This window comes from Emericellopsis atlantica (assembly GCF_019669845.1).
Source record: "Emericellopsis atlantica unplaced genomic scaffold F5Z01scaffold_52, whole genome shotgun sequence".
In the NCBI taxonomy this organism is placed as follows: Eukaryota; Fungi; Ascomycota; class Sordariomycetes; order Hypocreales; family Bionectriaceae; genus Emericellopsis; species Emericellopsis atlantica.
In genome coordinates this window covers 1-23,500 of record NW_025764754.1, presented here as the reverse complement: position 1 = coordinate 23,500, position 23,500 = coordinate 1, and the positions used below count along the sequence as shown (strand labels likewise).

Sequence of the window (23,500 nt, the reverse complement as noted above, 5' to 3'; positions counted from 1 at the left end):
AAAGCACCGCACGCCCCCGGTTACCGTTCCAATACCGGCTGCTTGACCACGTCATCATGGAACGGCACCCGCTGTATGCGTCTCCAAGCCCTGGGTCATCGCATACACCCCTCGAACCCGACTTTCAACCCTCCTCGCTGTGGCATCCAGATTCATGTCAGTATGTCAGGCTCAGGAAGTGGAAGACCAGCAGGGCTGGGCTTGTTGAGAGCCTTTATATGTGAGAAGCCGCCTAGAACGCTGCTGTTAGTCGTCGCAACAGTGAATCTCGGCCAGCGTATGCTCGAATCAGGGCCCTCCCTCATCCGGCATACTAGCTCACAGTGGCATATGGGCACTCGATGGTCCCAGTAAATGTGGAGCCTTTCGATGGTCGATTCATCATGGGCACTGTTCTTCACAAAACGTTCGGCGATAAGGACTGCCAAGTAAGAGAGCCTTTTGATTCATCAATGAGTAGTCTACCCAGATCTATGCAGTATAGAAGCTGACATCCCCCCTTTCGTCTTTTCAATGTCATCAGAATTTTCTTCTGTCTCTTTCAATCATGCCGTTCCCGTTCAGATTGCTCTCTGACCTTTTCGAAAGCCTCGAGAGCAACGCTAAGAAGTCATCGAGGCTTGGCAATAGCCAAGGGCGCGAAACGCTTATCATTCAAGCCTGGTTCAACAAGCACAATGAAGCTATTCCTCGGCGAGGCCCACCAGCAGTGGCATTCTTGTCATGCCTCTTCCCCGAACGGAGGCCAGATCGAGTGTTTGGTCTGCAGGAACGCCTGTTAGAAAAGGTTGTACAACGCGCACAATGCCTTGGACTATCCCGAATGGAGCATCTCCAAAGATGCAGAACCGTTGGCGGTTTAGACTTTGCAAGCTCAGTCGAGCGCGTGATGGCTGTAACAGACTGTGAATCAAGACCCAGCCAAGAGGTATCTCTGGAGGAGCTCGACGATATTCTCGACCAGGTTGCAGCGTCATCACCTTTTTCTGCCGATAGCCTTCGACAAAGAGTTACATCAAAGCATGGCCGATTGATGACCGCAGATGCCTTGCTCACGAAAGTGTTCCGAGTCCTGCGAAGCTCCGAGGCCAAATGGACGATTCGGATGCTATCAAAAAATTATAGCCCAGTCTGCGTTCCAGAGACGCTAGTCATGAGCAGATTTCATGTTCTCCTGCCTGGTCTCCTGCGCTTCCAGAATTCGATCCCAGCAACTGTGGGGCTCCTCGACAAGCCGAGTATTCGGAACATGTCTATCCAGCCTTCTGTGGCTTGTGGCAAGCTTTTGGAAGTCACTAGAAGAGAATTCGTGCCGCAGGTTGGTATAATGACTGGGCGTACGGCATATGAAAAGGCAAGGAGCATCAGACACTGTTGCCAGTTGGCTGGGTCGAGACGGATGAGCGTGGAGAGAAAGTACGACGGAGAATATTGCCAAATTCATATCGACCTTCAAAAACCAGGAGCCAACATTCGAATTTTCTCCAAGAGTGGAAGAGACTCGACAAATGACCGTATTGGAATCCATCAGGCACTGCGGGACAGCCTTGAGCTTGGCACAACAGGCTGCAAGATCCAGAAGCGGTCCATCCTTGAGGGCGAGCTACTGGTATGGAACGGCGACGGCGAAAGAATCGAGCCATTCCACCAAATCCGCAGGCACGTAAAACGATCTGGCCGGTGTATTGGAACTGCCGGAGATTCGCCCATCGGAGCGAGGGAGCATCTAATGATCATGTTCTACGATATTCTATTACTGGACAATATTGTCTGCGGCTTGGAGTCTCATGATGAACGGAGACGGCTGCTACAATCTCTGGTTCGTCATATTCCAGGCCGTGCTGGCATCGGTTCCCGCGAGATTATCGACTTCTCCTCTGTTGATGCCGAAGAACGACTCAGTGACGCATTCGCTCGAGCCATCACCCAGCGATGGGAAGGGTTTGTACTCAAAGGTTGCGACGGCCCCTACTTCTCATTCTGTGGACATGAATCATATATCAAGCTCAAGAAGGATTACATTCCGGGCCTGGGTGACACCGCAGACTTCGTTCTTATTGGCGGACGCCGCGACGCGACTGACGAGTTCGAACTTGACGTCGGGAAGTTATGGTGGACGTCATTCTATATCGGCTGCATTGAAAATAAGGACGAAGTGCGCCGCTTCGATGCGAAGCCGAGATTCCGCATGATTGATGTAGTTGACAGACATGGCATCTCGAAAGAGAACATCACATACCTCAATCGACATGGCTACTTCGGCCGGGTACCATTCACCGCCTCTATGGAGGAGTTCGATGTCTTCGTCGAGCCCGCACGAAAATTGCAGCCTGTGGACCTATTCAAGTATCCGTTCATGGTAGAAGTGGTCGGGGCTGGCTTTGATAAGCCCGCGAACACTGGGTACTATGCTCTGCGATTTCCACGAGTATTGAAAATTCACGAGGACCGCTCACTTCAGGATGCCGTCAGCTTTGAGGAGCTGCAGGAAATGGCCCAAAGCTGCCTTAGGATACCTGAAAATGGAGGACAGGAGGAGCAACGTTGGTCTAGGAGGCTGCGTGGTTTTGAGACCATGTTTGACAGGTCGAGGACTGCCTCTCCCAGCGACAGCGAATTGTCTGGCGCAGGTATATGTGCAGACAGTCTCGTCAACCGGCAAGAGATTCTGGTGCCAGTTGCTGCCTCTCAGCAGCTTGATAATGTTCCTCAAAGTTTATCAAAAAGGAAGGTTGGTCAGGAGATTGCCTTGTATGGTAGTACCACCAACAAGCGAGTAAAGCAAGAGTAAGTAATGGAAATACAAAAACTCCTCTCCAAGTCTATATGCCTTTCGCAGTCTTCGTTTCCAACCATAGCTGATTCGACCAAGACTTAAGATTGTCTTCAGCATTCGAGACGGGGTTGATCCCAGCTTCTGAGCAGCGTCATGTCGCTCACGGAGTCTTTCGACCTGAAATGCAAGCACGGCAAAATCTCCCACGGGCATGTACGTGTTCAAAACAAGCTGGTGACTTTGGCAATCAGGAACAGCAATCACGTTTTCAAATCAAATGCAATGGAGGCGATTGCAGATTTAGACGTCAGCTCGAAGAGGAGCAACGCCGACGCGAAGAAGCTGAGAATCGCGCAAAACAGAATGAACGCCAACGCAACGAGGAATAGCACCGACGCCAAGAAGCCGAGAATTTGGCAGTAGGATCGTGTCCGCAAGCGCTTCAGCAATACTTAGAGGCTTGTCATGAGATCGATCTTGCTGCCGAAGTGATTATGAAAATTATCGAGCAGCAATGTTTGATATCAGCCAAAACGTAATCCAATTACACTACAAACCTTTGTAGATATTCTAAAAGCTTCTTCAACATGATCTCCCCAGTCCTCCAGCCTTATGTGAGCTTGCACCGCACGGTGGCCCATGTACTTTCAACGTGTCCAAGTGTCTAACACTGAGCGAAGCAATTTGATGCAGCGCATCTGGTTGCCCACGGGAAAGGTGAGCAGCCAGTTCCCCCCGCGGTATTCAGGGTATTCAGCAAGCGAGGCACCACCCAGCTCTCGCAGCGCCCTGTCGTACGCCTCCAAGTCTTGTCCATATGTACTAACGCCAATCGATTTTCTAAGCATCAGGCCACTCTTATAGTATTCCCACACTAGCTCTCCGTGGTCTCCGATGACTTCGTCGTGATGAGTGGTGGTATAGAGCAGGTTGTGGATATTGAGCACCAATTTTTGTTCCGGGAAGCGAATCTCGGCTTTGCTCACGTCAATTTGGCAAGGCTTCCGCAACGCTCGTGTGAGGTATTCCCAGTACCGTTGACTGAGACGAGTGTTGCTGCTCTGATTCGTCACCACTAGAGCGTGGTAACCATCGTATCCACAAAGTATAGTAAAATAGATAGACTTCTGACCAGCTGCATCAAAGGGCTGATGGTGTTCGAAAAATTTGTTCCAAAGCTGTGTGGTTTCTGGATCAGGCCCGTGAACAAAATTCTCGGACTCCATCCTGTCATAAGATGCACCATCGAGGATGTCTGCTCGACGAAGTACATTATATGTGCTTCTGAACGGTAGAATCCGGCTGAGGTCACACGAAATGAGCGAGACTGCTCAAGTTGGCAGGATTCGGGACTGGGGCCGAAGGCGAAACTTGATCTACAAGGGCCAGGATCAGGAGCCGCGGACAGGTTCCGTAGAATGCGTAGTGGACGTCCACAATTGACCGCCGACAAATGTGCTGCTGCAGTAGGCTCTATACTTGCCGTCTACTAAGCCACGGGGCTGCCCAACCTTCAAGATTTGCGTCGACTCACTCCCTTGGCAGCTGCGTACACGTGTCGTCCCCAGTGCCGCTTGCCATATCCGAGCCAGCGTGTCAATGTACGCTTGAACGTAAGAGTTATGGCTGAGACAGAGTATAATGAGGAGGTAAGCGCGCTCCCAGTAATATCAGTATCACGCCTTGTAAGGGATCGTATTTCCAGAAGGGAGGTTGTCAATTATCTCGCTTTAGAATATTAGTAACGTGATGGTGTAGGGCGGCCTAAATCTGCTCAAGGAGGCTAGCCAGATACGAGAGCGTGTATCCTGATATGTACAGTACTATCTATTATCTGGGCGATGGCCCTGCCTCGCTAGTTTGCCTTCATCTGGGATCTGCCGACCGGCGGAGCCGCCGTGGTACTGTTCTCGTTGCCTTTGATGCCTCTGACCCGGATCACTGATACACCAGATGGCTGGGCTGGGGTCGAATGCCGCTGCTCGCCACGCGGGATTCTGGAACTGTTGCGCGGCTGTGCCGATTCTACCAGAGCTGCTGTTCCACTTGAATCAATTCTGGAAGCAATGGTAGGAATCTGATTCTGTGCTGCGAGAGCTCGTTGAGTAAGCCCATCTAGCTTCTGAAGAGCCTTGTCATACTCCTCATCGTGTAGCTTAAACTTGACTATGTTAGAGTGCGTACGGTTGATGGCACAGATATGCTCTGGACCGTCCTCCCAAGACCGGCAGCGCATAGCCGAAGACTTTGTAAGAAGAACCATTTTTGGTCCGTCCACTATGTACCCAATTGCTATCACTGTCCTGTTCTGCGTCAGCATGTTTACTTCGGTAGAGAGCGGAAGCAAGATCTCTCTAGCTGTTGGCGACTCGGCCGTTTCATAAAAACACGTGATCAGCTACTTTCGGACAATCAAGGAGCTGCTTGCGGCGATGCGCGATGCGCGATGCAATCAAGGCACATCTTTATTCAGTGGGAAACAGCCAACAGTGTCGAGTCCAACGAAAACGCTGTCGATGCAGATGCTTCAGTAGGTTAGTGTCCTCCAGCATTGATTCCTCAGCTTCGAAAGCCGATCTCTCTTCTTTGAATAGCCTCCGGTTTGTTGTTGTGGATTGATGCTCCCTTTTACGGTAGGTGCGCTGCAGGTCGATAGACGCAAATTGGCGGCGCTGACCGATTAAGGACGACACACGGCTCAGGGCAATCGAGCTCTCAGAACACTGTTGGCTGTCGTGACCTGCGAGCTACGCGACAAGCTGATGGCAGCCTAAGGAAGCTGGGAAAGTGAGTGAGTTAGATCAACGCGGAGGGCAACTAGAGATGAGCACAGCCCTGGGTTTGTCTGGACAGGCGCCGGCAAGAACACAGCAAAGCGAAGTAGATGTTGCAGTGGGGCTGTGATACAGTACAGTTGTGAGCGAATGCAGCTTCCTATTCATGCACTCTGTCTGTTTGTGAAGCCTGGATCCGGATCTGTAGGTACATGGATCTACGTTGATGATCGAAAAGAAGCCGCGCTGGCGCTGCCACAGTGGCCTGCGAGCGCTATAGGTACTGTCAGGTCTTTATGAGTGGGTCGTAGCCCGTCAATACGGGTGCCATTTAGCACAGTGACTTTCACACGTCGAACACTTTCAGCGACCGGCGAAGCACAGCTTTATGTTCGGCAATTCGCCGTCCAAATAGAGAATTTTGCAAAACACACACTGTATGGAGCCCTTCTGAACCTTCGTGTTATTCTATTCGCTAGGAAGCTGTGAATGCTCAAGACGGTACGATACAGGACCGCTTTGTGGCGAGTTTGTCGTTTCCTTGACACTAGCCAACAGTTCAGTAGACTAGGTCCCGCCTGCTGCACCCATGTCTTATCGTAACCATGCCTTCCCTGATAGATATCATCCCTTGGAAACGCTGCTATCCTGTTAAAGCCTCGCCTTGGGACTCACGGCGGCCTTGACAACCGTCGTCGTGCGCGGTCGCTATCTGTCTGCCATGGGTGCATCTGTATATGATGGGCCAAGCGGGCGCATTCTACGCGACCCCTGCGGTTGGGAAGCTCTTATAAGGCTCAGAGGAGTCTGATCGACAGGGGCAGAATGCAGCCACTCCAGCTTCTGATGTTAAACAGCTCTGGTGACGTGTGGCTGCCACACGGCAAGTCGTCGATCAATTGTGGCCTGGCCCGAAGTGGGAGCCCAGGCAGGTGTCCATAGCGTTGCCAGGGCCATCACACCCTCTCAGCTCTAATCCTCCAGTGTGGCTGCCACTCCAAGGAAACCCCAACCAAGAGTCCACAGTATTGGCGGGGCCAAACACACCCACTTAATTTTAGTCTCTCATTGTGGTTGCCACACGACAAGGGCCCCCAGGCGAGTGCCCACAGAAGTGGCGGGGCCATCACACCATCTTGATTCTAGTCTCTTACTGTGGCTGCCACACTGCAGTCACATCCAGGCAAAGTGCCCACCGCGATGGCAGGGTCATCACACCCTCTCAACTCTAGTCCTCCACTGTGGCTGCCACACAACAAGGACACCCAGCCCGGTGTCCACAATATTGGCAGGGCCACCACACCCTCTCATCTCTCATTGTCTCTCAGAATCCACGGTGGCTGCAGCTGCCCTGGAATGGTGCCAGGGCTGTCCTAGCCGAGGGTCGCAGTGAGCTTGGTGAAGACGGACACCCTCTCCCCTCTCGGGCCTAGCCGTCGGTCATGATCTGCCGTGGCTGCCAGATAGCGAGGTTGCCGGTCATGGGGGTTTCCTCACGCCGCCCAAGAGCACCGCCGGAGCCATCACACTCTGTCGAATCTAGTCTCTTTCTCTCGCGTGCGTAAACTGCAAGAACGCGGCCAGCGATGGCTGATCCAACCTCATCTCGATATCCTAGCGAGATCCCCTGGGAACTTCGCAGCGAGAATGATGGAGTGCTGTATCCGTACCTGCTGCGGACCAGGCATCGACCCAGAAATGACTACCCTATTCTTATCACATCTTACCCATGTACCGTGGCACTGTCGAGCAGTCGATCTTGGCAAATCCATCGTGTTAATCGTGGTAGCAGCTGGTGTCTGAAGCCAGCAACCAGGCTCTGGGAACAAAGTTTGCTGGGAGCCAACGGACGAAACGCTCTCCAACTTGAGTGCCGCGGCCCAGGAGTCGCTTGTAGCTCAACTAGAGGCCGAGCAGTATAAGATAGTTTCGCACACGCGATAGAGATGGAGAGGAATTGTAGGGTCATAGCAATCAGCGCGAATCACTTTGCCTGCCGGACAGTATTCCGGAGCGAGAAAAGAAAATCAAAGACAGTTGATATTTTGAACCCTTCAGACATGACCTGCTTTCACTGCGCCCGAATACATCGCTCTTTACATGATCCGTTAGTCTGCCCCTCGACGGCTTCCCTGTCTTTAACAGCTCCTGGCCGCTTCTCTCCCGCGAGATCGGTCTCGGTGAAACCTTGCATCCGGGCGTGTTGCTCCCAATAATCGTCCCGAACCCTGCAGCCGCCCTCGACAACCTTACTGCCGAATTGGCGAAACATAGACCTTGCTGTGACGATCGCAACCTGCCTCGAGCAGTGAGAAAATGGTATAATCTCCTTTTCAAAAAGGTCGTCCTTCTCAGCTTGGCTGGCAAAGATTTTGTAGAGCGACCTGTTTTTGTTGAAGAGAAGGTAGGAGTCTCTGTATGACAATATCCTAGCGCACTCGGCCGCAAGCATGAAGAGTTTGTCTCCGCGGTTGGGGACCAGAAAGGTGCGGCACCGATAAGTACGACCTCCAAGGAGCACCCCATTTGACATGACCTTCTTCTCGCCAAGCTCATCGATTCCACGCGGAATATATTCGTCGCTGGTCTCGTTGAGCTGGTCGGTCGTATGGTCTCTAACTGTTGGCAGAGCCCTTACAGCCGACTTGGTAGGAGTGGTCTTGGGAGGAACTGCCGCCAGCGCCGGAGGGGGGATATAGGCTGGTGCAGATTGATGCGGCATACTCGTGTCCTGCGAACCGAGGCACATGGGAGTGAGTGATGGACAGCTGATTGAAGCACAACTGGCAGGAATCTCGGATGAGATGTGCCTGGGTGCAGCGGGTTTCAAGGGCTCGACTTCGTTTCCGCGATGGGACGCTTACGCACGTGACCATCGGTGTTATCGTGCTGACCGCCAACGACAAAGGAGGCTGGCTGTTAAAGCGACAGCCTCTAGACTAAAACTAAGTGGGTGTGTCTGGCCCCGCCACTTCTGTGGGCACCTGCCTGGGGACCCTTGGAGTGTGGCAGCCACACTGGAAGATGAGAGCTGAGAGGGTGTGAATGGCCCTGGCAACGCTATGGACACCTGCCTGGGGCTCCCACTTCGGGCCAGGCCACAATTGATCGACGACTTGCCGTGTGGCAGCCACACGTCACCCGAGCTGCTTAACATCAGAAGTTGGAGTGGCTGCATTCTGCCCCTGTCGATCAGTCTACTCTTGGTGAGGGCTTCCCAACCGCTGGGGTCGCGTAGATGCGCCGCTTGGCCCATCATACACAGATGCACCCGTGGCAGACAGATAGCGATGGTGCACGACAATGGTTGTCAAAGCCGCCGTGAGTAGGCGAGGCTTGACCAGGATAACAGCGTTTCCAAGGGATGACATCTATCAGGGAAGACATGGTTACGACAAGACACGGGTCCAGCAGGCGGGTCCTAGTCTACTGAACTGTTGGCTAGTGTCGAGGAAACGACAAACTCGCCACAATCTTGAGCATTCACAGCTTCCTAGCGAATAGGGACGGCGAATTGCCGAACACAAAGCTGTGCTTCGCCGGTCGCTGAAAGTGTTCGACGTGTGAAAGCCATTGTGCTAAATGGCACTGGCACTGTCCCCTACGCAGCTGCAGCTATGTACTGTGGATTATGGAGAAAGGGCAGTTCGCGTCCGTTTCGAACCAGCCCACCCATGACTGACGACCTTGCCATGTGGCAGCCATGATGGACCATGAGAGATGATAATAGTCGAGAGGGTGTGATGGCCCCGCTAGCATCTGGCTTGGCGTCCCGCTTCGCGAACTCCTTTTGACCTTGGGCTAGGATAGCCCTGGCACTGTCTCTGCGCGGCTGCAGCCACAATAAACAGCAAGAGACGGCTAGATCTGAATGGGCGTGCTGACTCCGCCAGGGCTTTGGGCACTTACTTGCCTGGGGGCTCTATGCAGTCAGAGTGGGTTACAGGCTGCTGTAGCTGAAACGGCTGCATTCTGCCTGTTAATTAGACTACCCTGAGCGGTGTCCATATTGCGTTTCCTCAAGCATCAGTGAATGATTGGAAGTGCCCAAGCTCCATGGAAGTGGGGTCCACAACAAGCACGCATGCACCGACTAGACGGCGGAGGATTCGGCATGTTCCGGTCACTAGCTAGACCTCAACTAAGCCAAGGAGATAGGCAGATCTAAGAGATTTCATCAGCGCTGGCTTGGCGCCTTCGTCGGCCGATTGCGTACAAAATGGCCGCTGGCTATAAAGAGTGCTGGGACACCCGATCGCCGACTCACTGATGATATGTACACTCGTCGTTTGCATCAGCCTTCTTCCGATTCCCAAGCGCCACAATGGATTTGAGTCAAGCCGATAGCTCTGATATGCCCGAGGACCCGGCGGATATCGAGACCTTCCCCGACGTATGGTTCTATCCGGAACAGCTACGAGATGGCCTTGAAGTACCCGATCTCTCCGAGGAAACTATCCAGGAGGCGCTTGCCTGCGCCTACGAATATCCCAGAAGTGTCATACCCGAGTGGAAGGACAATGCGAAATACATAGCATTCACAAAAACCATTATAATCGCCGTCGTCGCAGAGTTCCGCGGCGACTTAGTGCCGCAAGACGGCAGCAGTATCTTCCTCGGCTACGATCTAGAAGGGCTTCTAGACAGTCTATTTAGTAGCGACACCGAGCTACGCGCCGCCATATCTCGCGAGTTTCGAGCTTTCCTGCTCCTCTCCGTCGAGAAATCCAGCAAAAGACTCGACTCGGAATTATTCCGTCGCTATCTATGCGCGCTAACAGAGTCGCCCCAGACCTGGTTCCGGCTCCGCGACTGCGACGCCCTGGTTCGGTACACAATCGCCAGTGCACTATCGTGCAACGAGTCTGTCGACGTCATTTTCAGTGAGGAGCAGTGGCGGCTTATCGGAGAGCTGTGTTGTACGCTGTACGACGCCGTCGCTTTCCACAAGCATCGAGCGGAGGGCGAGACCAACAGCACCTTCGGGTATTTCGACGCCCACACGCGCGTCAAGAGCTTCCAGCTATACCGTATGGTTCTTTGGGCTATCGACGTCCCATGGGCCACCAATCCCGCCAAGCGCTGCGTCGTCAATTTCTTGCGTTTCTTCGGAGGCCCTCTCCATATGATGACGCGGAGGTACCGCTTCGTCGAGGATGGACTGCGGATCGGCAAGCCAGAGACGGAGCAAGTGGTAGAGCTAACCCGTGCCAACTTCAAACTCTGGAACAGGGTCGAGGAGACGGTCGCACAGCTGAAATATGACGGACAGTACGCAGACTTTGTTGCGCAGTCTGACAAGCTAATGTTCGATGGATTCTGCGACCTTCTGCAGCGCAGTGGCAGTCGGGAGTGTGCCAACTGCACGTTCATAGTAACAGGCACTACCAAGGATATTCGGCAATTCGGAGGCATCCAGCTGTGTAGGCCGTGCAAGGAGAAGTGGGGTCTCTCTATGGCAGAATTCCCAGAGAGGTTCAAGGCAGCTTTTCCGGAGACACAGAACGAGATTACAAAACTGATAAAGGGTCTATCAAGGCGGTATTGCTCTAAACTTTGTCGCAACTCGAGCGATTCGAATTGGGAAGGACCTGGACATGAGTTTGAGCATTTCGTCGCACTAAGGTGCGGATGTGCCACCCAGGCAGAACAGAGCGCTGATAGGCCCACTCTATAGGTCCGAGCGAGTATCTCTAGATACATGAAAGGCGCATAATTCATATGACCCGCCTGCTGCACCCGTGTCTTCTCGTAACCATGTCTTGACTGATAGATGCCATCCCCTTGGAGACGCTGATATCCTGTTCAAGAACGCCGTGGACTCACGGCGGCCCTGATAACCGTTGTCGTGTGCCATGGCTATCTGTCTGCCATGTCAGATATTCCGGTCCTGCTCTGGGCCTCGCGGCTCTCGCTCAGATGGGTGCATTTACGGTGGGCTGGGTTCCCTCTTTTGACATGATACAAGAACAACGGAGAGGAGCATCCAGTTTTCGTTCCAGTACGTAGTTTGAGTTCTGTCTCGACCGATAGCCCCGTGGCCCGGAGTCAATAGTTGAGCAACCTCGCATCTAGATAGTTCCCGTTCTCTCCGTCACGCACGCCGCGTGATCGATGATATACCATATCCCCACAACATGCGCGACCGCGACAGTAGGGAGCATCATTGCCGCATTTGATGATTGTGAGCCCGCGGGATGGCTGTTGTTGCGTAGCAGTACAACTGTCTAAGCACGTAGTCCATATCCACTTTGATTCAGGGGGAAGCCACCGAGCGGTCTCCTTTGTTACTGCTACGCTAACTAATGCAGCACAGTCGGGACACCATCATAGCCGCCCTCCTTGTCTGTTGACTCGGTGCCTAGAAAGGGATCTCCAATGCTGAACTGATACCAAAAGCCCTCAATCCATCCTCTTCTTCACATAGACCGGCCACGAGTGCGTCAGCGCGGTGAAGTTAGCCTGGTAGCTCCACACGCTGTCCGGATCCACCTGACGGATGTCGTAGCAGTGGATCAGAGAAGCTACTACTTTAGAGACCTGCATCAGCGCAAGGTGACGCCCCGGGCACGTCATAAACCCAGCGGAAAACTTGTCACCTTAGCTCTTGGCGCGGCTTCCGTAGATCGTGCGATAACTTACCACCAACCAGTTTTTCTCCAACTCCTTTGTATAGCCAGACATCCAGCGTTCCGGGTGCCATTGGTGAGCATCAGCTCCCCAGATGTCCGTCGATAAGTGCACTGCACTTGTGGGTGTCAGCCTTCAGTGGTGAACCGGTTCACCAACAGCGCGCAAACCTACTGCGAAGAAACACTGAGAGTGGTGCCCTCTGCGAAGTGTCGGCCTGCGATAGTGATGCCGCCCTTCGGGGCCTTACGAGGCAAGCCCATGGTCGTTGGGCTAAACAAGCGCAACGACTCCTTTACGCAAGCTTGTACATAAGGCAGGCTCTGGGCGTCGTGCGACGAAACATCGCGATGTTGGCAGCGCCCTTGGGCACGAGCGGCATCGATCTCGTCGCGGGCCGTCGACCAAGCCTTGGGATGTCTGATCATGTGATACAAAACGCTCTGAATAGCAGCTTCAAGGTGGAGTCAGCGCGGGGCTAAGAAAGAGGAACTGGGATAGGTACTGGAAACGGGCTCCGCCCCTGCGCCCACATTCACATTCGCCTGCGCCTCGATCTCGTACGCTCAGTGTCCCTGATACTTCGGAAGCGCGAAGCCAGTGCGAGAGCATGTCCTTGCCGGCATTGGGGTTGCTCATCCGCTTCCGCACAGCCGCTGACGTGGTCCTGTACAGTTTGCCCATCGGCAGCAGCAGCATCCAACTAGTTAACGGGTTGACAAGGATGCGCAGGGGCACGAGGAAGAAACCAGCGGCGGCTGCGAATTTGCTGAGCGCGACGTTGTTCCGCAACGTTCCGCCTATATCGCGGCCCTGCTGCCGTCAGCTCAAAGTCGTGGAGGGACTCTAGCCATGAGCATGGTCACTAGCAAGGACGACAACCTCCGGCTACTGTAGAATATGACGTACCGCTTTGATGAAACCAAACGGCTCCGAGAAAAAGACGGAGCCTATGTTGTCGAATGTCGTGTCCGTGATGTATGGTCGAAGTATACAGTCCCAGTCAGTGGCTCTTTTCCGAGGACTGTGAATACGCTGTTCATCTAATAAACTTCATGGCAGTCATCGATTGAACGGCTTTCCTTGTTTAAAAGAGCAAGCAACAACATGGGAAACGATTATATCGTCTTTTGGGGCCTCGATCGGAATCAACAAGTTAGCTTAGGGTAGAATGATCTGCAATAATCTCACATCTCCGTCCATATCCTGTTGGCTCTTCCGTCCTGAATAGCACGCGTCAGACCGGCGGGAAGTCTCCGTATGCCTCGGGGCCAAGTGGCACATATTTGCAGATCCGCTCAGTTAAACGAGCAACATGAAGCTCTCCAGCACATTCGAACATCTTGCATGCTGGGAGCACCCGGTTCGCATAGCCCTGGTCAATCTGGCCAAAGTTCAACGGCTGTGAGTTGACCCTAATGCCTATGAGCTTGGCGAGCTTCCTGAGATTTTCTCCGGCAGAATGGTGGGTGAACTGAAGACAAGAGAGTGACAAGTCACTGTTTTCTGCTGATTCGAGGAGTCCCCAGAGTAGAGACGCAAGGTGTATTTCCTCCTCCGCGTCCGCAAGCGGCCACATTACTCGCGCATTGTATAGGGCCAAGAAGTGTTGTACCCATGTCTCTTCATCCCTGTCCAAGAATTCAGAGATGTCCTCATTCGCTGATAACGTGTGCAAGCCAACAAAACAACAGTTCTGTATGAATGTTCGGCGGTCTACCTCGTCAGCTTGCTGGAAACCGTCAGCTCTTGGCGTAGTGTCCAGAACATAAAACATACCAGTATTCTATGGAGCAGCATCGCCCACACAAGCTTTACCAGCACATTTCTGTTCCTGGTGTAGCGCAGATAGTATCTGACAAGGCCATGGCCGTACTTTCCTGACCAGATCGCCGCAGTTGCGGACAACGTGAAGACCATTTCGGTTCTTTGTCTGGCTGTTGCGATACCGTACACATTGATTTCCCCTTCTCTCGGCGTTGTCTGGTTATTTGGAAAATTGGACTCGACTCTCAGCGGTATGGACAGTGTGGACATGAATTGAAGGCAAGGTTTGGTGACCGCGATTTCCGCGTATTGACGACCCCTAGCCTCTTGAACAATGTGTGCTGTTGGAAGAGCTTCAATCATTGGCCGTAGGACATCAAGTTCGAATTTCGTAACGAAGCGCTGTATCCACGTCTCATTGTCTGATGGCCTGCGAAGAAGGTGCTCGGGGATAGCCTCAGTTGTCTAAGATGTTAGTATCGAACTAACATTCTCAAGGGTCGGTAAAACTACCTGCTCAATCTCCCAGCAGCAAGTAATCTTCAATTTGAATGCTTCCGCAGCAGAGGAATCCATGACGGCCAGTGCGAGCGTTGCTGAGCAGGGACAAGGCGAACGTCGTAAGATAGGAGAAGGCTGGTCAACGAAGCAGGGGCAAATGCGGCAATGACATGCAGCTAAAGGAGAAAGTGCAGTTCTGACGCGCAGCAGCTGGCGTTTTTATATTCTTCTACCCCTGCTCTATTGCTGTCGCATGACCTGCAATGAACGTGCTTCATGATGAGAAACGTGCCTAGGTGGCAGTGGAGGGTGTTGATGTTCAACTGGCGGCACAGCCAACTTGGACAATGCCATCGCTCATCAGTATCCTTGCTGCAATGCAGAAGCAATTGCAGCAACTCGGGCTTACAAGGGGGCTGAATGTGATGCGATCGGTTGGAATGTGCTGGCCACTGAGAAGCTAAGACGGCACAACTCGTGGGCTAGCCATCCTAATCAGCGGATGCACCTCCGGCGAGCCGGGGAGTAGCGGCTCCGCGCGCTAGTGGGGCATGACTACGAGGAACGAAATGCTGCCGGTGCACGCTAAGCTTGATTAGTTCGCGTTGTTCGCGACGCGATCTCTTCCGGGAAAGCGTCAAATGCGATATTCAATCTGCATGTCCCTCGGTAGTGCGCACAACTTCCAGTGACAACAAACTCAATTGACAAACCTTGTGTATTCGATGGCATCTGGAAAAGTGGTGAATGACAAATGTAGGAAAGCCGCAGATGAGGCTCAGGTGGAGCAGTTCATGCGTACTCTGCTCTCGCCGAGTCGTGAGGAGACTTTGCCGGGATGCTGAGTCCAAGAGCGAAAACACACCATGGTGTTGCCGTCTGAATACTCAAAGCGTTTCGTCAATCGGCTAATCATGCACCACACAGGTCTGGCCCAGTGAAAGGGGCAGAGAACAAACTCTCTATCCTCATTCCCGCCACACAAGAGGTACACTTGATATTCTTGAGGGGCAGGGGCTTAAGCGAGGGACAGTGGGCTGTATGGACGATTCACTCTATCCTCATCCTCAACGGGAGTAATGTGGTTTGTACAGATACTTGCATGGATTATATTTGCGTGTCAATCTGTGTAGAGTTATTCAGTTCTAGGACCCGGCAAACTTGATTACTTTGTCCACGCCATCCATACCCTCGAAGCTGGGGATTTTTGGATTATCTGTTCAAGGTTAGGCACTGTGACGTTACAACATACTGATGTATCTGCTCTTACGATTCGTGTTGTCTCCCCCTGAACTGCTTCCATGTGTAGGATCGTCGTGTTCCTGAGGAGGATTCTCTTCCGTCTCGCTCGAGTCTCTTCCGTCCTCGCCCTGGATCGAGGGATTCTCGGACTGTTTGGTCGGCATGATCTTAGGCATATGATGGTTGTTAGGAAACAGGTCTGCCGTTCTTCGCCGGGAAGTAAAGGCTACTTATCCTGTTTTCCTCTCCTCTGCGATCCATGATATTTCTTTCTGCTTCACCTTTCCCTGTAGCCCGAAAGCCGGCCAACACAAGGAAGAAGTTGCCCCTTTCCTCTTCCGTTCCGCCACTTGGACTAGCAAGTCTATGCATGGCCACGCACGGTCTTTCCGGTAGACCTTTCGCCGCCCGCCCCGTTTTCACCTTTGACATGTTCACATACATCTCTTTCATTTGCCCCTATCTCGCTTACCCCAAGCCCTCCGTGTCCTAACAAATTCAGTGCGTATGCAGGAGCGTCGGCGTGACCAGCATGCAAACAATCCTGACCATACCCCGCAGCGTTGATGTGAGCTCATGGAAGCCACTCTTGCCTTATAATAGGGTATATCCGTAGCTGAGCAGAAAGCTGAGAGTCAAAACTCTTCATAAACCTTCTGTGCTTTCTGTCATCCTGGTGAGACGGGAGGCTCTTTCCCATAACCGGGGTCTCTGCACATCAACTATGCCGAAGAAAATATACTTCCTGGAGAAGGACTGGAGAGGTAAAACAGAAATCTGGGGTACCTGCAACATATACTGATAAATCTAGATCTCCGTAAAGAGTGCGAACGAATTAGTCTTCCGTTGCAGACTATGAAAGGGAATGGGGTGCCTTCTACTGAATACATATTCTTCAAAGAAGAAGGCCCTGAAGGACACGGGCAAGTTTGCCGCCGCAAGGTGCTGGACAACAACGAAGAAATCTTCGCGATCGTTGATTTTATGATGCCCTCAACAGTTGTCTCTGGGAGTGATTTGAAGAAAGCCCCAGTTAAAGAAGGTTTTTAGTTCTGGTCCGCCCCTCACAGCAAGTAGAGAAGAACCGGTAATTTGCATGGGAATTCCGATGTGCCATTCTGAAGGTAGCATCACTATGCTTGTCTGCTTGCTGGAAAGGACAGGTCATCCTGAAGGCACAAGCTGATCCCCGCATCGACCGTGCACCAAGACAACAGAGGAAATTGAACCGCCCTGATCTGCTACAAAGGGTAAGCTCACTAAGAACTCTCAGTGCGATCCCCCACGTGGAAGTGACCGATGTCATCTTGTTCGAAACCGGTCGGGATTGTCTTCCTTGTCGACAGGCATCGTTTGGATAGTGCTGAAGTCAGCAAGGTGACGACGAGCAACCTGGACTGCAGTTTTGAGTTTCTGAGACGTTGACAACTTGAAGGGGTCAACCACTGTCCAGCCATAGGAAGAAGGTATCGGTGTCTGACAATATGTGAAGCGTCACGGTAAAGAATTTTCGCCCAGGCAACTGTAGCTGTGCTTCCTGTGTACTGGTAATAGTTGGATACCAGTAAGATACTAAGTCTCTTTGACTTTGCTCACCCACGTTCGGATGGCGGCTGACGCTGCCTAGAAGATGAAGGGGTGCCGAGTCGCGCTTGACAGATGCTGTTGATGATAAAATAGGAGGGAAGGTGATAGTTTGACTCGAGGAAAAGGTAAAACATTTTAAACAGGCGACTTTGACATCCCCTGTCTTCACTAACGACCTGTCCGCCACAGGTCAGATCTCTAGCCCCCCTTGAGATACTTCGTGATCACCTCGGACTGTGCAGCCTCATTCGGCTAGTCCGTGCCCGAGATGGCCAGGAGCGCTGGTGTCCTTTAAATTTCAATGTTAGTCATCAATGCAAAGATTCATACGGCGGCCGTTTGCACGGCCGCGCCACGGAATACATGTTGGTTATGCACGGCTTGTGAGCTGAACTGCAAATAATCACCTGAACAATTGGCATGGCGCGATAAGCATTGGACTTCTTAGCTCTTAGCGACGTTTAGATTTGTGGCACAGGTAAAAGAAACCGTTGCAGAATAATCTTGCGTAGCCCCCATCCTCAGGCTGTATGTAACGTTGTACTGTCAAAGGTGCGCTAGGCACCGTGTTAGGAAAGTAAATTTATCACCGGGTGGAGGACGACGGATGGAACAGTACTGCGCCCGGCTCAAAAGTACAGATCGATAAATCTGGGTGTGACTGGTGAGAATGAACAGCCAAATGCATCGATAAGTACTTTCCACCTCTCACCACCCATTGTTACCGATTCAGGTGGTCTGAGTGGCGATCCGGCAGGGAACAAACCAATAGAAAACCTTGTCACATTAGTCACACGCTTTGGGTCTGTGATAGGCCCGAAACCTGCATCCTTGCCTTTAGCTGTCCATGCGCCTGAGGTGATACTGCAGCGACGACTTAAATCTGACATACTGTGCTTCTTCGTCTGATATTCGTCCTCCATTTCCCACGACTCCCACACGATCGCACGGTTCAAAGCTGTCGTATGCAGAATGTCAAGGCAGCGCCGACAGAGCAGTGCCAATTCCGGGCTTCTGCCGGTGCCTGATCCTAAAATGGACCTGGAACACGTGCTCAAATTGCTACCGGAGAAGCACGCTCAAGCTATTCGCTCTTTCCGTGCATCGATCCCTAAACTCCGGTCGCAAGACAAACGGCGTCATTGTGAGGCAATCCGGGACAACCTCACAAATTCTACTTCAGAGATAGAACTGGTCTCAGCCTGTTACGATGTCCTCTTCCGAGAACATCTCACGGCGGAAGCATGCTCTGATGCGGATTGGGTCGCGTTCAAACGTATTTCTAGCGCTGGCCACGAGCGCCTCGTGGCCACGACCACTGTGAGCAAGATTTGGGGCGACGACTTCGTACGCCACTATAAATTTCTTTCGAGACCACTCATATACTGCAATACGCTCCGTGTAGCTGCGAGAACCGTCCGGCAACGGGAGGCGGCGGTAGTTATATTGAACCGCTGCATCTACCACAGAGCTCGAGCAACGGATGGACGAATACCCGAGGTGAGAGACGACATTAATCCGATTGAGAACTGGGATTTGGTAAAACTCAAGAAAGGCACACCTCCAAATGTTGATATCGCGCCATTGGAAGGTTTTGGTTGGGACAAATTCGGGCTCCTTGTGCGCAAAGGTTGGGCTGTCGAACAGGTGGCGGACCATCAACATTCGTCATTCGCCTCAGTATCAGTGGGACCCTCAAGACCTGAAGCAACTGGCGGCCGCGAAACTCCACTCCACGTCTCACCGTCGTTGCCAGCGCCTTCAGACACATACTCCTATGAAGAACGTCAGACCTTGCAAAGGCATATAGCCGGCAACGCGCTAACCCTCCTGTCGTCGTTACCGTTCGCGAGCAGCGCGGAAAGAGACAAAGGCTCGGGTTTGCAAATTCCGAAGGTTATCGCTGGATATTACAGAAAACCCCTCCCAACAACGTCTCTGGCATCAACTAGGGCGAAGACCGGCTGTATCTCGCCTCAGCCCCGACTCTGCAACTCATCGGCAGCTGACAGGACAGGAGCTTCAGCGCCATCTTCCGAAGTTCCATCGTTACGAAATGTTTCCACTACCGAGGTCTCGCCATCAGCTCTATCTTCGTCCTTGCAGACGCAACATTCTCCAGTAGAGCCCGATTCCCACAGACCTCCATCTTCGTCAGTATGGATGGAAAACACATCTAAGTCACTTCCTCCATTGCCCTTGCAGCTGTCCTTGCAGACTGCTCCTTCACCAACCGCCCCTGTGGCTAGGCGGTTACCTTCCGGGAGCTCGGTAGGGAGGGCGAAAACACGGAAAAGATCAGGACGCGACCTTTCGAGACAGGCGAAGAGGCTGTGCTCCCACTACACCGGGCTCGATTCGATTACGCAGGACGATGATCTTGCAATCTATCTTGTCGAAACGTTCACACGGATGACTCAGCAGGGAATTCCATTTGAGATGCTTTCTCGAGCAGTTCAAAAAGCTCTGCAGCACTGTAAGCAGGCCACACAGCCTGATCCCGTCAATTTTGCAGCATCAGAGCCGGATAAGACCTGTCAGAAAACCCGCTCGGTTATTGCCGAACCAACTATCACTGTTCCGCATGCTGCTGCTTCGAGCGTTATTATCACCAACCAGCCAGCGGCCTCTCTCACCGCCCCTATCCATGCTGAACAGGTACTTTCCTCCCTTCCGCCCTCGCCGGGTAGATATGACCGCTTGAAGGATCCGTGCTGAATAACTTAATTTAGTCACGAAGTTCACCAGCCACCCCTGCTTGCAATCGCCAGCCGTCATGTCCACAAGCGGAGGGCCTAGGATCACAAACCCATTCACCAAACGTCCCTAGCTACTCGAGGGAAGTGGCTTTGGCATGTAAGTGCTGAGTAGAGTCCTTTAATCACACTGATTTGGTGAATGTCGCGTTATTAATTCATTAATGTAGACATGCGTGCCGATTCTTTCGGACCTCAGTTTCACTTTCCCACATGGAACACTGTTCCAGACACGGCACTCTCAGTCACCTATGCAATAGACGGGAACATTGCAGGGCTCAAAACGTTATTCGAAAACAGACTAGCGTCTCCCAAGGATGTCAGCAGCACAAGAGGCTTCAGTCTAATAAGAGTACGTATTGCCCGCGCAAAACTCGTTAGGAGCTAATCATAAGGGTAGTGGGCACTTTACGGAGGGCTACACCAGCATGAAACAATCAAGTTCTTATTAAGCCAAGGGGCTGTCATAGATGACGAGTAGGTATATCCTATCTCAATTCCTTCAAGAGCTTGCTGACCGATAATGTTACCCTAGGTCATACGATCACGTGTGGGACTTTTCCTTCCGCCGTAAATGCAGCTACGAGGACCTGCATCAGCTTTCGTGCATCAGGCTGAGCGGGGAAAGGGACTGGATCGATGACCAAGACTTCCCCCTTCCCCACAATATTATATTCGGCCTCTCTGGGACGAGACTCAAGGACGAGCTCGAGAGGAATCCAAAAGCTTCCAAGATGAAAGATGCCCAGGGACGCACCGCGCTGGATTGGGCCACCGCTCGAGGTCAACTGGATGATATGAGGATTCTGATCAGCCATGGTTCCGAAGTAAACTCAATGGATGCTGCTGGACGTACGACGGTTCTACATGCAGTGGACAGCCACAACATGGAGGCCCTCAAGATTCTCCTCGAAGCTGGTGCGAATCCTAACCCGCAGATGCCAGGTCGTCTGGCTCGAAGCAGCCCACTTACGTCGGCCAGCTTTGGCGGCCTGGCGGCCATGGTGAAGCTTCTTCTTGATTACGGTGCCGAGGTCAACACGTGTAATCCCGAAGGTCGCTCACCGCTCACCACTGCGATGCTCAAACATAATCACGTGGTGTTCAAAGCCCTCGCCGACTGGAACACCAACATGCCGACTGGCCACGTGCAGCCTCCGCTCCTTTCAGAAATAGCTAAGCACGCGGATGTTGACACGATGTCCATTGTCGCATCATCATCTCTATCTCAGTATCTCGACGTTGACGACCTGACCGCCAGTCGTGAGGCTTTGTGCCGGCGAGAAGACTACGACACATCGCTGTTGGACGCGTTCCAGTCCATGCTCCCCAATACGTAGGGTCGATGGAAGCCCCATAGTGGTAAATTTCATTCCATACCTGTGGCACGTTCCACTTCACGCACGGCTCACACAGCCCCTTTTCCTCACGATCAATTTAGCAGGCGATTGCAATGTGACCTTCGCAACTTGCTGATATAGTTAGTGGTCTTGGCGCTTTTGGGAAAACCTCTTCGCGGGATAGAGTTTTACCACACTGTTGAAATATTACACTGGCATTAATAGGGCGTTACCCGCGCCGTGAGCAAATGAACAAGGGAGGTAGCCAGCAGTAGAGCAGCCTCAAACGTGAAACTAAAACACGGTCTACTTGATACAAGGTGGCGCCAATTCCCGTAATTCTGATCGAGTCCTGTACAATGTTGCACTGCTGACGAATCATCATCTACTAGCTGCGGCGACGTTAATCTACGTACCAAATGAGTTAGAACAGCCTGAGCCAACGAATCGAGACTGGCATAGTGGCAGAATTGCGGAGGTGCCTGAAGCTCAACATTGAGCCAATGCTGTTACTTAGCAACCTGCCTGCGCGGTTGAGCTAGCGCAGCTGGACTAGTCCTTGAAGTGCTATACCTCGATGGTTGCAGCAAAAAGAAGCACGTGATGATTGAAGAAATGCCAGCGCGATTATGTAATGATTAGCACGTGACTTCTTGAATAGCGTGCGGGGAAACTAATCGCATCCCTTAAAAGCTCGACTCCGCTAACTCATAAGCTAAAAAGCTCAGCGTAATCAACTCTCACGTCAACATGTCTGATCAAGATAGGTCAACACCGCGCGTATTCATTGTACGGCATGGTAAGTCTATGCGTTAAATCTCCTCAAAGAATAAAAGTCAAGTCTTACGCACTTTTACCCATAGGAGAAACAACATGGGCGAAGAAAGGCCGTTTTACGGGCAAAACAGATATTGCCCTAACCGAGGAGGGGGAGGCACAGGTTTCTCACGCGGCAACTAAAGCTGTGGGCCCAGGCAAGCTCATCGACCCCCAGGGCCTTGGGACAATTTACGTTAGTCCGAGGTTGAGGGCGAAACAAACCCTGGATTTACTAGTGCCTGATGCCGCGGACCGGGGAATAATCAGAAATGAGATTGAGGAATGGGATTACGGCCATTATGAAGGGCTCACAATTGACAAAATCAAAGAATTAAGGAGGACGCGAGGGCTGGACAAAGATGAAGAGTGGAACATCTGGAGTGACGGATGCGAGGGTGGGGAGTATGTCTTACCTGGTAAGTTGATCGATGCATTCGCTCACAACTTGTTTTTAGGTCGAAAGAACAAGTAACGGACCGACTGGATAGGCTCATCTCTGAGGTCCGACAGATTCAGAAAGCTTCCATGGATGGGAGAGGAGCTGCTGATATCCTGATCGTAAGGCCGACTCTCCTTCCCTTTCCCACTCAATATGTGCACAGTGACTAACGCGTATGGACTCCAAGGTTGCGCACGGTTTAATCCTCCGTTGCTTTGCGAAGCGTTGGATTGGATTTGAGATCGACGCCTCCCTTGAATTGATGATGGACCCTGGAGCTATTGCCGTTTTGAGGTAACCCGAAAATCCTACTTGCCATGCGCGTCTGATTGCTCATGATCTTGAAGCTACAAAAACAAAGACATCGACAAGCCGGCTATTCACCTTGGTATGGCTCTGTGAAGAACCAGCCAACATGTATTCCGTACTCACCTGCGAATGAGCTTGGGCACGGTCATTGCGCGGTTTCATTTGCTTCGCGTAATGATCCCAGCTTCACCACAGTCCGTGTCTACCCAGCTCCCTAGCTATCAATACAATTGCCAACGCATAGATCACGCCTACTGCACTCGACTGTGAGCCGAATAACTGTTCGATTACTGACACCCTGGTGCTCTTCAACATAGTTAAACGACTAGTTAAACGACTTCTGCACAACCTACCCGGTAGCTAGTTCAGTCCCGAACGTCACAACTCGCCGCCCGTAAGAATAACAGGCGATAACCAAGGTAAATACGGGTGTTGTGAAGAAAGCTGGCGCGAGGAATAGGGAACGTCACAAATGCGGACAAACAGAGTAGAAGTGTGAAATTTCCTCATCACCAAACCAGCGTGTGAGGCAAAAATCCATGGCGCTCTAGGCTATAGTA

General features: G+C 52.1%; 7 protein-coding genes across 7 annotated transcripts; 4 read left to right on the top strand and 3 right to left on the bottom strand.

The window, feature by feature from the left end:
* The first annotated feature begins 451 nt into the window (after positions 1–451).
* Positions 452–2,875, top strand: F5Z01DRAFT_467364 (uncharacterized protein). Its single transcript, XM_046259971.1, has one exon. It carries the CDS (start codon positions 548–550, stop codon positions 2,789–2,791), a length of 2,244 nt encoding a protein of 747 aa, XP_046113638.1. The 5' UTR covers positions 452–547; the 3' UTR covers positions 2,792–2,875.
* Positions 2,876–4,631: 1,756 nt separating this feature from the next.
* F5Z01DRAFT_696939 (uncharacterized protein) lies at positions 4,632–5,432 on the bottom strand (the record flags this gene model as incomplete). The annotated part of the gene is made up of 1 exon (XM_046266298.1): positions 4,632–5,432. The coding sequence occupies exon 1, from the start codon at positions 5,094–5,096 to the stop codon at positions 4,632–4,634; it is 465 nt and encodes a 154-aa protein (XP_046113637.1). The 5' UTR covers positions 5,097–5,432.
* Positions 5,433–7,547: 2,115 nt separating this feature from the next.
* On the bottom strand, positions 7,548–8,456 carry F5Z01DRAFT_467331 (chromatin remodelling complex Rsc7/Swp82 subunit-domain-containing protein). The gene has a single exon (XM_046259970.1). It carries the CDS (start codon positions 8,297–8,299, stop codon positions 7,622–7,624), a length of 678 nt encoding a protein of 225 aa, XP_046113636.1. The 5' UTR covers positions 8,300–8,456; the 3' UTR covers positions 7,548–7,621.
* Positions 8,457–9,874: 1,418 nt separating this feature from the next.
* Positions 9,875–11,247, top strand: F5Z01DRAFT_678450 (uncharacterized protein; the record flags this gene model as incomplete). Its single annotated transcript, XM_046265445.1, has 2 exons — positions 9,875–10,973; positions 11,228–11,247. 2 exons carry the CDS (start codon positions 9,875–9,877, stop codon positions 11,245–11,247), a joined length of 1,119 nt encoding a protein of 372 aa, XP_046113635.1.
* Positions 11,248–11,952: 705 nt separating this feature from the next.
* On the bottom strand, positions 11,953–14,523 carry F5Z01DRAFT_678449 (cytochrome P450; the record flags this gene model as incomplete). The annotated part of the gene is made up of 7 exons (XM_046265444.1): positions 11,953–12,141; positions 12,193–12,298; positions 12,355–12,623; positions 12,745–12,993; positions 13,901–13,912; positions 13,960–14,412; positions 14,461–14,523. 7 exons carry the CDS (start codon positions 14,521–14,523, stop codon positions 11,953–11,955), a joined length of 1,341 nt encoding a protein of 446 aa, XP_046113634.1.
* A 3,726-nt stretch (positions 14,524–18,249) lies between these two features.
* Positions 18,250–21,373, top strand: F5Z01DRAFT_640929 (uncharacterized protein; the record flags this gene model as incomplete). Its single annotated transcript, XM_046262549.1, has 5 exons — positions 18,250–19,935; positions 20,010–20,133; positions 20,204–20,385; positions 20,434–20,510; positions 20,569–21,373. The coding sequence occupies 5 exons, from the start codon at positions 18,250–18,252 to the stop codon at positions 21,371–21,373; spliced, it is 2,874 nt and encodes a 957-aa protein (XP_046113633.1).
* A 631-nt stretch (positions 21,374–22,004) lies between these two features.
* F5Z01DRAFT_668316 (putative phosphoglycerate mutase) lies at positions 22,005–23,467 on the top strand. The gene is given in 5 exon segments (XM_046264340.1): positions 22,005–22,594; positions 22,648–22,750; positions 22,819–22,925; positions 22,979–23,254; positions 23,272–23,467. The coding sequence occupies 4 exon segments, from the start codon at positions 22,170–22,172 to the stop codon at positions 23,031–23,033; spliced, it is 690 nt and encodes a 229-aa protein (XP_046113632.1). The 5' UTR covers positions 22,005–22,169; the 3' UTR covers positions 23,034–23,254; positions 23,272–23,467.
* Positions 23,468–23,500: the final 33 nt, after the last annotated feature.